This window comes from Leptodactylus fuscus, chromosome 7 (assembly GCF_031893055.1).
Source record: "Leptodactylus fuscus isolate aLepFus1 chromosome 7, aLepFus1.hap2, whole genome shotgun sequence".
Taxonomy (NCBI): Eukaryota; Metazoa; Chordata; class Amphibia; order Anura; family Leptodactylidae; genus Leptodactylus; species Leptodactylus fuscus.
The window spans coordinates 150,084,786-150,099,543 of record NC_134271.1 but is presented as its reverse complement, the minus strand read 5'-3'; the positions used below and the strand labels follow the sequence as shown (position 1 = coordinate 150,099,543).

At 41.0% G+C, this 14,758-nt stretch overlaps 1 protein-coding gene across 1 annotated transcript in view; it reads right to left on the bottom strand.

The window, feature by feature from the left end:
* Positions 1-3,680: 3,680 nt before the first annotated feature.
* Positions 3,681-14,758, bottom strand: part of LOC142214352 (cortexin-3-like) — a 41,371-nt gene continuing 30,293 nt past the window's right edge. Inside the window, exon 2 of the mRNA XM_075283287.1 lies at positions 3,681-4,462. Coding sequence (XP_075139388.1) covers positions 4,190-4,435 — 246 coding nt within the window. The 5' untranslated portion in view covers positions 4,436-4,462 and the 3' untranslated portion in view covers positions 3,681-4,189. The remainder of the gene's footprint in view (positions 4,463-14,758) is intronic.

Here is a 14,758-nt window from a genome sequence, read left to right as displayed (position 1 = left end):
GCGGATTCCACGGCGCGAGGCTCGCTCCTGATTAGGCCCATTCATTTGAGAATGTCCTTTTTTTTACATTTGTGTGAGTACAGTCTTATACTTACTGGTAGTTACTAGAGATGAGCGAATAGTATTAGAAACTGCATTTTCGAATACCTCGCTCCATAGGAATGAATGGGAGTGGCCGCATGTCGGCCAGCACTTAACCCCTTGTAGTTCGCCCGCTCCCATTCATTCCTATGAGAGCGAGGTATTCGAAATTGGAGTTTTGAATAGTAGTCGCTTATCTTTAGTAGTTACACTTTCTTAATTCCATAAAAATATCCTCCAATTTTCTCCTGAATTTAAAGTGGTTGTCCAGAATATAAAATATTTGATTTGACAAAGAAGCCAAATATACTCTCCTGTCTGTGGTGCTCTGGTGTCTCCCACTGTTGTCCGGTCCAGTGGCGTCCCGGTTCTTCTTCTAGTAGAAATCCTCACCTCAAGTAACTGCTGAGGCCAAACGTCAGCCTAAAAAAAGGAACTGGAACGTCACTCGCATATGTCACTTCTGACGTCACGTATCCTCTCCATTGGCCACTGACTGGATCTAGTGGTCACATGAGGCGAGGGCTTCCACTGGAACAAGTCCCCGGGAGCATCAGTTGCCAAGAACTGTATATCCAGGACAACCCCATTAATATCTAATAATAAATTACAAAGGGCTTTGACAAGACGGGACTGCCAAATACGGCTTATTCAAGAAACCAAAAACACAGGATCTCCCTATGGCCATGTCTTGATATTGTTTTCATTTTGGTCTACGTCTTCTAAGCATCGCCGATCCTGGTGTGCGGAGAGTCTTCCACTGAATTGGAAGGATTGCGCTCCACTTGTGCAAAGGAACATGGGAAGAATATGCAAATCTGTCTTCCATGATGTAGTTAGGCACTGTCTTCCTAACTACATCATGGAAGACAGATTTGCATATTCTTCCCATGTTCCTTTGCACAAGTGGAGCGCAAATGGCTTAATAAGTCTCCACACACCTAAATGGTGGTCTCTCCCTAAGAAGTGACGATATCCCCTTAATCCTGTCTAGAAGCTTCTCACCTCTGCCAAGTCGGTCTTCTCTGCGCCGGGCTGAAGAGATCCAATCAGATCGAAACAGCTGTCCTCGGCTGAGAGTCTGTACTTGGTAAAATCCCACATCATTGCAGCAAAGGCCTCTTGGAAGGTTGGGTATGATGTTAAAGGGAGCTCCCTCTATTGGATTGCATGACTAAGGCACTGTCTTCCTAATTACATCATGGAAGACAGATTTGCATATCCTCAGAGAGCGCCCTCTATTGGGCTGCATGTCTTCCTAACTACATCATGGAAGACAGATTTGCATATTCTTCCCATGTTCCTTGTAAGGATTGGTAACTTCCAACTTGGAATGCACTGACCGAGGCCGTGGGTGGCCGATACTCTTATATCGGGGAGTCATTGATCACCTCCGCCATTCGGGACAAGTCACGACAAGTCAGACACTGAGAAAACGTCTCCGTTTTTATTGAATTTTCACATTGCGCACACAAAAAAAAAAAAAAAAATGCTGGAGCAAACGAACAATTCAGCAGATACTTTTGGGAGCTGGTATTATTTTTATTCCTTGACAATTATAGTATTACATATTAAACTGCGGCCCATCGCCCCTCCCCACCCCTCAAGGCCTCATCTTCATCTATTTTAGAAAGGTATAACACTTTCAAATCAGAATATCCAGTTTCCATGGAAACTGTAGAATTTTTAATTTTTTTTTCTCCCCTTTAGATAAACCTGCATCTTTGGCACGAAAAGAGATAGAAGATCGTTCCTGGCAGTGACTGGTCCCGCGTTCAATTCCTACCCAGCACTTAAAGACAAAGGATCGACTCTTCTGACAGGTCTGTTTTAGTAAATAATAGGATTTTTTTTAAAAAAAATCCGGGGCCATGTTTTCTAAAAACGCTGTGCCGACCCTAAGTTATTCCTCCTGGAAAGGGTTGATTGGTTTGACCAATGGTGTGTTACCGATGTGTCCCTACTAGAGATGAGCGAGTAGGTATTTGATCGAATACTATGGTATTCGAAATACTCGTACTCAGTCGAATACCACGCGGTAAACGCCTTTTACGTTTACCGCGTGGTATTCGACCGAATACGAGTATTTTGAATAGTGTAGTATTCGATCAAATACCTACTCGATCGATTACTACTCGCTCATCTCTAGTCCCTATCTTTGACACTGTCCAATCAATGTAGGGCAGTGTTTCCCAACTTTTTGAAAATCGGGGCACCTCTGGGAAAAAAAAAAAAAATTCCTCGGGGCATCCCTACTAGAGATGAGCAAACAATAAAATGTTCGGGGTTCGATATTCGTTTCAAGGAGCCCCTTAATATTCGACTACTCGAATCGAATATCGAACCCTATTATAGTCTATGGGGGGAAATGCTCGTTTCAGGGGTAGGCAATGTTAGATCAAATTATTCTTACCAAGTCCACGAGTGAGGGTCGGGCTGGATCCTCCGAGAAGTCTTCTCCTTGCAGCGTCCCCGCGGCATCTTCCGGCTCTGAATTCACTTTGCCAGGCATCGGGCCTTGGCAGAGCCGACTGCGCATGCCCACACTACAAGCGGACATGCGCAGTCGGCTCTGCCCAGGCCCAATGCCTGACAGAGTGAATTCAGAGCCGGAAGACGCCGCGGGAAGCTGCACGGAGAAGACTTCTAAAGGTAGGAGAAGAACCAGCGTTAATTGGCCGACTGTATAGCATTCAGCCAATCAATGCTGGTTCTGCATCAAACTTTTACATTCAAACAGCGAGTGGTACTCGATCGAGTAAGAGTATTTCAAATACCGTAGTATTCGATCGAATACCTACTCGATCAAGTACTACTCGCTCATCTCTAATCCCTACCAAATAATTTTGACCAAATCTAATGGCACAGATAATGTTGCGTGAAGGGCAAGCGGTAATCATCCCAACCAGAGGGTCGCAGGTTTCCGAAGAGCCTTGTTGGGAATCGGTGTGGGGACACAAGACTAATGGAAACACCCGATGCTTTTAACTTTTTCAGGAGGTATAACAGAGGAACAGTTCAATACGAAAAATTGTCCAAAATTGTTGTTCTTTGGACCCTCCAAGTGTTTACAAAAACAGAGATGTCCGAAAAGTGATCGTAAGCCTAGACACTGTCTATGGAACCATCGAAGGATAACAACCCCCCACTTTTGTAGAATCCAAAAAAAGATTAAAAAAAAAAAAAAATTGTGGAAAAATATCCAGCTGCCCAAAAGGAGACATACTTGGATTTAAAAAATGTGTGCTTTTTTTTTTTTTTTTTCTCGTAAAAGACGCCCAGTTCCACACAATCATGAAAGGTCCAAAGGCGACCATTTTGGAATGTGTCGACAAAAGCTTATCTCGAAGCGGCGTCCAGGCGATCAGATGGTCCCGTAGTCACATGGATGCTGTTGTAGAAACGTAGCGAAGGTTTTGGTAAAGCGTTACGATGCACTTTGCGTGCCGATAATCACTCGCGTAGTAAAACGGCTGACTTTTATAGGCTCTGGCATTGGAAACATTAAAAAGAAGAATTTCTAAAAAAATACATGTGGAGTTCTTGGCCCGTTTCTGGTTCAAATTGCAGTCGGCCTTCTGAAATTTCTATTTTATGAATTGTTTATGGTGGTTTTTGAAAATTTTATGACTGGCTGAGGTATTCTGGGGTTTTCGGAAAGTACAATCGAGGCGTGACACCGAAGCACAAAACATTTCTCACCTTACGTCTATAAAATAAAAAAAAAAAAAATCCGTTTTTCTTTTTGATATTCCAATGCTCACCTACAATATTGACACAAAAAAACACACACAAAAAACGACGACAACAGTCACGTAACGTTCCGGCGTAGGCTTGCACGAAGTGTGCGGTAATGAGGCTTTTTTTTTTTGTATTGGCAAATCTATGTCAGCTTTGTGCCACCTTGGTCAGAGCTTAGCGTTGGTCACAAAGCTTCACAGTTGATGTAAACATCCCACACAATTCGGCTTAAAGACTAAAAAAATCCACATAAATCCCCTTCCCCCATCCCACCCCCTAAGCTGATTTCCCGAAGGCCACCAGTGAATGTTGGGGACGCCATCAAATTTTTTCTTCACCCCATGATGGAGACATGAGGACTCCAGCGTCAGGCCCAGCGGTAGTCGAAGGTGTCCTTTTCCATGTAATCTGTCCACGTGGACGAGGGCATGCTTCGGTAAGGATCGAGGAGGATCCTGAAGCAACGTATGATGAGGAGCCCCAAGAAGATGAACAGTAGGAACACGAGGACAAAGGCAGCTTTTTGTTCTAAGGTCAGTGAAGACACTGGTAGGGCGGCTCCTGACGTTGACATTGTGGTGCTCAGAATCTCGCCGGCCATTGTTAGTAGCATTGTGGCAGTTGTCCTCCGTCTCTGAACCTGCAAATATAAAAATATTAGTGTCAAAGTTTGTCCTTTCAGCCTCTGTTGGTGATGGAACGTACAGTAAGCTACTGCAGAAACCCAAAAACACCAAATATTTTTGCATTATGACCAATGAACGACATATGCCACTGAATACAGCAACATACATCGATACACATTGAGGAATATTTTGGACTTATTATAGTAGTTATATTCTTGTACATAGGAGCAGTATTATAGTAGTTATATTCTTGTACATAGGAGTAGTATTATAGTAGTTATATTCTTGTACATAGGAGTAGTATTATAGTAGTTGTATTCTTGTACATAGGAGGCAGTATTATAGTAGTTATATTCTTGTACATAGGAGGTAGTATTATAGTAGTTATATTCTTGTACATAGGAGCAGTATTATAGTAGTTATATTCTTGTACATAGGAGTAGTATTATAGTAGTTATATTCTTGCACATAGGAGACAGTATTATAGTAGTTATATTCTTGTACATAGGAGCAGTATTATAGTAGTTATATTCTTGTACATAGGAGGTAGTATTATAGTAGTTATATTCTTGTACATAGGAGGTAGTATTAAAGTAGTTATATTCTTGTACATAGGAGTAGTATTATAGTAGTTATATTCTTGTACATAGGAGGTAGTATTAAAGTAGTTATATTCTTGTACATAGGAGGTAGTATTATAGTAGTTATATTCTTGTACATAGGGGGCAGTATTATAGTAGTTATATTCTTGTACACAGGAGTAGTATTATAGTAGTTATATTCTTGTACATAGGAGCAGTATTATAGTAGTTATATTCTTGTACATAGGAACAGTATTATAGTAGTTATATTCTTGTACATAGGAGCAGTATTATAGTAGTTATATTCTTGTACATAGGAGCAGTATTATAGTAGTTATATTCTTGTACATAGGAGCAGTATTATAGTAGTTATATTCGTGTACATAGGAGTAGTATTATAGTAGTTATATTCTTGTACATAGAAGCAGTATTATAGTAGTTATATTCTTGTACATAGGAGTAATATTATAGTAGTTATATTCTTGTACATAGGAGGTAGTATTATAGTAGTTATATTCCTGTACATAGGAGCAGTATTATAGTAGTTATATTCTTGTACATAGAAGCAGTATTATAGTAGTTATATTCTTGTACATAGTAGTAGTATTATAGTAGTTATATTCTTGTACATATGAGTAGTATTATAGTAGTTATATTCTTGTACATAGGAACAGTATTATAGTAGTTATATTCTTGTACATAGGAGCAGTATTATAGTAGTTATATTCTTGTACATAGAAGCAGTATTATAGTAGTTATATTCTTGTACATAGGAGTAATATTATAGTAGTTATATTCTTGTACATAGGAACAGTATTACAGTAGTTATATTCTTGTACATAGGAGCAGTATTATAGTAGTTATATTCTTGTACATAGGAGTAGTATTATAGTAGTTATATTCTTGTACATAGTAGGTAGTATTATAGTAGTTATATTCTTGTACATAGGAGCAGTATTATAGTAGTTATATTCTTGTACACAGGAGGTAGTATTATAGTAATTATATTCTTGTACATAGGGGGTAGTATTATAGTAGTTATATTCTTGTACATAGGAGTAGTATTATAGTAGTTATATTCTTGTACATAGGAGGTAGTATTGTAGTTACAGTATATTCTTGTATATAGGAGGTGGTATTATAGTAGTTATATTCTTGTACATAGGAGCAGTATTATAGTAGTTATATTCTTGTACATAGGAGCAGTAATATAGTAGTTATATTCTTGTACATAGGAGCAGTATTATAGTAGTTATATTCTTGTACATAGGGGCAGTATTATAGTAGTTATATTCTTGTACATAGGAGGTAGTATTATAGTCGTTATATTCTTGTATATAGTAGGTAGTATTATAGCAGTTATATTCTTGTAGATAGGAGTAGTATTATAGTAGTTATATTCTTGTACATATGAGCAGTATTATAGTAGTTATATTCTTGTACATAGGGAGCAGTATTATAGTAATTATATTCTTGTACATAGGAGGCAGTATTATAGTAGTTATATTCTTGTATATAGGAGTAGTATTATAGTAGTTATATTCTTGTACATAGGGGCAGTATTATAGTAGTTATATTCTTGTACATAGGAGCAGTATTATAGTAGTTATATTCTTGTACATAGGAGTAGTATTATAGTAGTTATATTCTTGTACATAGGGGCAGTATTATAGTAGTTATATTCTTGTACATAGGAGCAGTATTATAGTAGTTATATTCTTGTACATAGGAGTAGTATTATAGTAGTTATATTCTTGTACATAGTAGTAGTATTATAGTAGTTATATTCTTGTACATAGGAGGCAGTATTATAGTAGTTATATTCTTGTACATAGGAGCAGTATTATAGTAGTTATATTCTTGTACATAGGAGCAGTATTATAGTAGTTATATTCTTGTACATAGGAGCAGTATTATAGTAGTTATATTCTTGTACATAGGGGCAGTATTATAGTAGTTATATTCTTGTACATAGGAGTAGTATTATAGTAGTTATATTCTTGTACATAGGAGTAGTATTATAGTAGTTATATTCTTGTACATAGGAGCAGTATTATAGTAGTTATATTCTTGTACATAGGAGGTAGTATTATAGTAGTTATATTCTTGTACATAGGAGTAGTATTATAGTAGTTATATTCTTGTACATAGGGGCAGTATTATAGTAGTTATATTCTTGTACATAGGAGCAGTATTATAGTAGTTATATTCTTGTACATAGGAGGTAGTATTATAGTAGTTATATTCTTGTACATAGGAGGTAGTATTATAGTAGTTATATTCTTGTACATAGGAGGTAGTATTATAGTAGTTATATTCTTGTACATAGGGGGCAGTATTATAGTAGTTATATTCTTGTACATAGGGGCAGTATTATAGTAGTTATATTCTTGTACATAGGAGGCAGTATTATAGTAGTTATATCCTTGTACATAGGAGGTAGTATTATAGTAGTTATATTCTTGTACATAAGAGTAGTATTATAGTAGTTATATTCTTGTACATAGGGGCAGTATTATAGTAGTTATATTCTTGTACATAGGAGTAGTATTATAGTAGCTATATTCTTGTACATAGGAGTAGTATTATAGTAGTTATATTCTTGTACATAGGAGGTAGTATTATAGTAGTTATATTCTTGTACATAGGAGCAGTATTATAGTAGTTATATCCTTGTACATAGGAGTAGTATTATAGTAGTTATATTCTTGTACATAGGAGCAGTAATATAGTAGTTATATTCTTGTACATAGGGGCAGTATTATAGTAGTTATATTCTTGTACATAGGGGTATATTTTTTATCTGTACATTCTGACACAGGGTAAATTAATGTAAGTCTGTATACTACATTCTAACTTATCGCCCTGCAGTCTCTCTGTACACAATGTACCTGACACCATGCGGCTTTTATCACCAAATGAGGCTCAGGCTCAGCAAGCGAGACAAATGTAATGTCCGTACCGGCGCCGCCAGCTACGTGAATTCCATGTTTCCCTGCCATTAATTTTGTTTTGGAAACCTGCAGAAGCTAAAAACCTAAATTGCTTCTTTATCTTTCGGGGATCTTTGTCCTTGACATCTTCTCGGCTCTGGAGAGTTTAACATTTCGCTTAATGTGAGACCAAATATGTTTTAGAGAAAGTAATTTTGGCTCCTGGAGTTGGCGCGCTGCCTGTGACATATGATTGGTGGTTGTACATGAGGTAATGTCAGATACTATGTGACATTGATATTATGGAATAGCGGGGACATGTAATCGAAAAGCCTGTGTATGTACCTTGTGGTGACATCCGTGATTCATGCCGTGTTGCCCAGGAGGACATGGCTTTTTTAACACACTAAATTTATCATAAACTGTATATTACACATTGTCCCTAGAGTTTCCTGTGTACTGTAGTATCATGCACCGTATCATGTTATGAATGTTTTGTATGACGGTAATATTTATGCACTGTATGCTGGTGCTATTTGTGCATTTTTTCTGTTTCATTTTTCGCATATGGCGGTGGTTTTCTTGTCTTCTGTGGAGGTATTATCTATGCACTAGTATAGTAGTGTTATTTGTGTAATTTTTGGTAGCATTTGTGCACCCTATAATGGTATGTTCCATTTGGTGGTAATATAACACATATAGTGGCGATACTGATGTGGTGGTTTTATTTATGCTATTTTGTGGTATTGTTACCTGTATGGCAGTGATATTTATGCATTCTGTAATGGTATTACTTATATTCTATTTGGTGGGGGTGGTATTTTTACTTCCTATAGTGGTATTATTTATTCACTGGTATGATGGTGCTGTTTTTGCAATGTATGGCAGTAGTTATGAACTTTATAATGGTATTTGTTATTTTCTTTTTATGGTTACATATATGGAAATGATATTTATCCATCATATGGTGGTATTATTTATGCTCTGATGCTTTCTGCGGTGGTTTTCGTGTTCTGTTCGGTGATATTTTAATCTGTAGGGTGGTAATATCTATGTATTATGGTACTATGTACATTATGTTCAGTAAAAATATCTGTATGGCAGTGATGTTTATGCATTCTATGGTGACATTATTTACATTATGTTTGGTAGTTTTATTATCTATATGACGGTGATATTTATGTATTCTATGGTGGTACTATTTACATTATGTTCAGTAGAAATATCTGTATGGCAGTGATATTTATGTATTCTATGGTGGTACTATTTACATTATGTTCAGTAGTAATATCTGTATGGCAGTGATGTTTATGCATTCTATGGTGGTACTATTTACATTACGTTTGGTAGTATAATTACCTATATGGCGGTGATGTTTATGCATTATATGGTGATTTTATTTACATTATGTTTGATAGTTTTATTACCTATATGGTGGTGCTATTTACATTATGTTTGGAAGTATTATTACTTGTATGGGGGTGATATCTAAGCACTATATAGTGGTGATATTTATGCATTATATAGTGGTACTATTTACATTATGTAATATCTGTATGGCGGTGATATTTATGTACTTTATGGTAGTACTATGGAAACTAGGAGGATAAAAAAGAGAGGGTTATCGCGCTTCCTTTGTAGTGGAATAAAGCACTAGTAGTTGGAGAGTAATGGCTGGCTGTTTTCCTCTAAAGAACCAGATGCTCTCGATGGAACCTTTGTGGTTTTTTTGATAGAAATATAAATATTGTTACGGCTCTGAGGTCGTATATGGGGTTCGCCTTCACCCGGAACAACAGCTGCGTCCTGGGTACAAGCTATAGGTGGACCAACAAAAAGTGAACTAGATTCACCAAAAAAAAACCTGGCGGAGGCACAATCCCTTGTGGATGGAATGATTGAAACCGATAGTTGAAATACGGCAACGGTTTATTGAAGGACAAATTCGAGAGTAGATAACGCGTTTCGGGGCCTTTAGGCTACAAAGCCCACCTCTTCATCAGATCTTGTACAAATCAATGTCCAAAATCAGATCTGAGATGACATTTGTACAAAATATTTAGTATAACCGTTGATGGTAGAATCCCAGCGATCACCCCGGGTATTACTCTGGATTCGTGTCATCGTCTTGTCTGGCGTCTCTGCTGTACCACCACTGAATGCAGCCTCCGGCCTCCATGGCCACAGGTTGATGGATTTGCTCCTTCTGGAATTTTCCAGGTTAATCCCTGCGCCGATTCCTTCATCAGATCTTCTGCTGGATCAGTCTTTTCTCTTAACCGTTTTAAATGATTTTCGAGCTCACCTCCCAGGGGGGTGCAGGAGTCTCGGCCCGCCAACGTCACAATTGGCATTCAGTTAAACTAAGACAAATGGGGCTAATGTTCTGTCTGGACTCATAGAGCGCGGCCTTGTCTATTGAAGCTGGAAAGCAAAGCCGCTGCAATATACTCTGTAATGAGCTGCAATTTTGGATCACTCAGCTCACCCCCTGGGAAATGTGTGTTCCCGAACTGGAACCGATTCAGACGTGTTGTATAGGATACAACATATCCCATAATGTGTGGGCGGGCGAGGGCAGCGCAAGCTTTATATTACTTCTAGTCACATCCACCTTTACATTACATGTCTATATGTAGCAGGACCGCACAGATCCCTGCTTGTTCAGTGTCTGTACAGATACATATTCAATTTTACAATCGTAAAGGGGTTGTCTGGGAAGTGTCATTGTACTTTCCTTGATGCTGGACCTGGGGGATTTGGGCTGGGTCATGTGATTGAAACCAGCCCTTGCCTCTGGATTGCTCCTTTGCACTGGTTTATACAAAATATGCATCTTGTGCAGCTTCTTAAAGGGATCCTATCATTGGATACCCTTTTTTTCTCCATACACATAGGAATAGCCTTAAGAAAGACTATTCTTCTCCTACCTTTAGATGTCTTCTCCACACTGCTGTTCGGTAGAAGTCGGGGTATGCAAATGAGTTCTCTCGCAGCACTGGGGGCGGTCCTCAGCTCTCAAACAGCACTGGGGGCGTCCCCAATGCTGCGAGAGAACTTTCCAGCGACACCTTTATCTTCTTCCCTCTTCCTGTTTCGTCTTTCATCCTGGGTTTCAATCTTCTAGGCCACAGGCAGAGCCGACTGCGCATACCAACCCACAAGAAAATGGCCGCTTACATAGTAAGCTGGTATAAGCAGCCATTTTCTTGTGGCCTGGGCATGCGCAATCGGCTCGGCCCAAGGTCTAGAAGATTGAAACCCAGGACGGAAGAAGACATAGGGAGAGTGCATTCCAGAAGAAGATGGAATCGTCGCTGGAGATTTCTCTCGCAGCATTGGGGATGCTCCCAGTGCTGTTTGAGCGCTGAGGACCGCCCCCAGTGCTGCAAGAGAACTCATTTGCATACCGAAGAAAACCGAGATTTCTACTGAACAGCAGTGCGGAGAAGACATCTAAAGGTAGGAGAAGAATAGCCTTTCTTAAGGCTATTCCGACGTGTTAGGGAGAAAAAGAAAGGGTATCCAATGATAGGATCCCTTTAACTCTGCGAGGATGTATGTATACGTCCTTGCAGAGTTAAGAGATGACCGCTCAGATGTATACAGCCAGTGGATGGTCCAGAACTGTTTAAGTTTAACCCAAGTTGATTTTTTTTTTTTATACTAATGATAATGTATCCACAGGATAGGTCATTAGTATGTGATTTGGAGGGTCTGCCACCTGGACCCTGCAGATCAGCAGCCTTAGGATGTCCAATGCTGCTAGTGGACGGGGTGAAATGTGCAGCCCTGCTCCTACGCAAGTAATGGGTCAATATGAAAAAAAAAATAGATCTGGGGCCAGAAAACCCCTTTAAGCTCCAATATGTCACATACTGTGGCCACCGGTTTGCTTGCACCTTCTTACTTCTGAAGCTCTAGTATCAGACTAACTGAAGCAGTGGGTTTATTTCGAGCAATCCCATAAATATCGAGGAGGAATGTATCGGGAAGGCCCGTGGATCTTCCGAAAACTTCTTATAGCAATTTACAATCTTGTTAATGTATCGCAGAAGAGCAAACATGATTTGTATCGGACAGTCATGTCATTTAGAAGAACATAAAGCTGTCTGGCGGGATGCGATCTCTGACCGATAATGCGGGGTGTTCGTCAGCGCGGCGGATCTGAGCGCACGCGGCAGCCTGTCATTAGACCACTTTGGCTTTTCCGGCAGTAAATACATATTAATTATCTGCTTATGTGAACACAACACTGTCCAAGTACGCTGCCAGCAGCTGTCGAGTGCCAGACTGGATGTGTGATACGCACTCTCATAAGCGAGAGGCAGCCAGGGCTTACCAATGCTAGTCACGTAAGCCGCCGTTTAGATTGTAAGCTCTCCAGGACAGATGCTTTTTTATGATGGGGGACGTCCTCTGTATCACTGGTTCCCAAAGTGGAGGCACAACAATTTAGATGGCTTGTACTCATCACTCGACTGCAAGCTGCGTTCACAATTCGGATGTTGAACGTCAGGTGACCCGAACCGTCCAATATTTTTGGCACTATTAGGAGGGGTCGCAGCATCTAGACTCCACATACAGTTACCGGTAATGTAGAAGATTAGAATGGCGCTAACTGTTGGTTTGTAGTCTATAACCATGGAGAAGAGAGGAGATCGAAGCGGGTACCACAGAATCAGGCTGCGCACAGGGTAGGTTTGTAGTCTGTAACCATGGAGAAGAGAGGAGATCGAAGCGGGTACCACAGAATCAGACTGCGCACAGGGTAGGTTTGTAGTCTATAACCATGGAGAAGAGAGGAGATCGAAGCGGGTACCACAGAATCAGGCTGCGCACAGGGTAGGTTTGTAGTCTGTAACCATGGAGAAGAGAGGAGATCGAAGCAGGTACCACAGAATCAGACTGCGCACAGGGTAGGTTTGTAGTCTGTAACCATGGAGGAGAGAGGAGATCGAAGCGGGTACCACAGAATCAGACTGCGCACAGGGTAGGTTTGTAGTCGTAACCATAGAGAAGAGAGGAGATCGAAGCGGGTACCACAGAATCAGACTGCGCACAGGGTAGGTTTGTAGTCGTAACCATAGAGAAGAGAGGAGATCGAAGCGGGTACCACAGAATCAGACTGCGCACAGGGTAGGTTTGTAGTCTGTAACCATGGAGAAGAGAGGAGATCGAAGCGGGTACCACAGAATCAGACTGCGCACAGGGTAGGTTTGTGGTCTGTAACCATGGAGAAGAGAGGAGATCGAAGCGGGTACCACAGAATCAGACTGCGCACAGGGTAGGTTTGTGGTCTGTAACCATGGAGGAGAGAGGAGATCGAAGCGGGTACCACAGAATCAGACTGCGCACAGGGTAGGTTTGTGGTCTGTAACCATAGAGAAGAGAGGAGATCGAAGCGGGTACCACAGAATCAGACTGCGCACAGGGTAGGTTTGTAGTCTGTAACCATGGAGAAGAGAGGAGATCGAAGCGGGTACCACAGAATCAGACTGCGCACAGGGTAGGTTTGTGGTCTGTAACCATGGAGAAGAGAGGAGATCGAAGCGGGTACCACGGAATCAGACTGCGCACAGGGTAGGTTTGTAGTCTGTAACCATGGAGGAGAGAGGAAATGAAAGCGGGTACCACGGAATCAGACTGCGCACAGGGTAGGTTTGTAGTCTGTAACCATGGAGAAGAGAGGAGATCGAAGCGGGTACCACAGAATCAGACTGCGCACAGGGTAGGTTTGTAGTCTGTAACCATGGAGAAGAGAGGAGATCGAAGCGGGTACCACAGAATCAGACTGCGCACAGGGTAGGTTTGTAGTCTGTAACCATGGAGGAGAGAGGAGATCGAAGCGGGTACCACAGAATCAGACTGCGCACAGGGTAGGTTTGTAGTCTGTAACCATAGAGAGGAGATCGAAGCGGGTACCACAGAATCAGACTGCGCACAGGGTAGGTTTGTAGTCTGTAACCATGGAGGAGAGAGGAGATCGAAGCGGGTACCACAGAATCAGACTGCGCACAGGGTAGGTTTGTAGTCTGTAACCATGGAGAGGAGATCGAAGTGGGTACCACGGAATTGGACTGCACACAGGGTAGTTTTGTAGTCTGTAACCATGGAGAAGAGAGAAGATCGAAGCGGGTACCACAGAATCAGACTGCGCACAGGGTAGGTTTGTAGTCTGTAACCATGGAGAAGAGAGGAGATCGAAGCGGGTACCACGGAATCAGACTGCGCACAGGGTAGGTTTGTAGTCTGTAACCATAGAGAGGAGATCTAAGCGGGTACCACGGAATCAGACTGCGCATAGGGTAGGTTTGTAGTCTGTAACCATGGAGAAGAGAGAAGATCAAAGCGGGTACCACAGAATCAGACTGCGCACAGGGTAGGTTTGTAGTCGTAACCATGGAGAAGAGAGGAGATCGAAGCGGGTACCACAGAATCAGACTGCGCACAGGGTAGGTTTGTAGTCTGTAACCATGGAGAAGAGAGGAGATCGAAGCGGGTACCACAGAATCAGACTGCGCACAGGGTAGGTTTGTAGTCTGTAACCATAGAGAGGAGATCTAAGCGGGTACCACGGAATCAGACTGCGCATAGGGTAGGTTTGTAGTCTGTAACCATGGAGAAGAGAGAAGATCGAAGCGGGTACCACAGAATCAGACTGCGCACAGGGTAGGTTTGTAGTCTGTAACCATGGAGAAGAGAGAAGATCGAAGCGGGTACCACAGAATCAGACTGCGCACAGGGTAGGTTTGTAGTCTGTAACCAGGGAGAAGAGAGGAGATTGAAGCGGGTA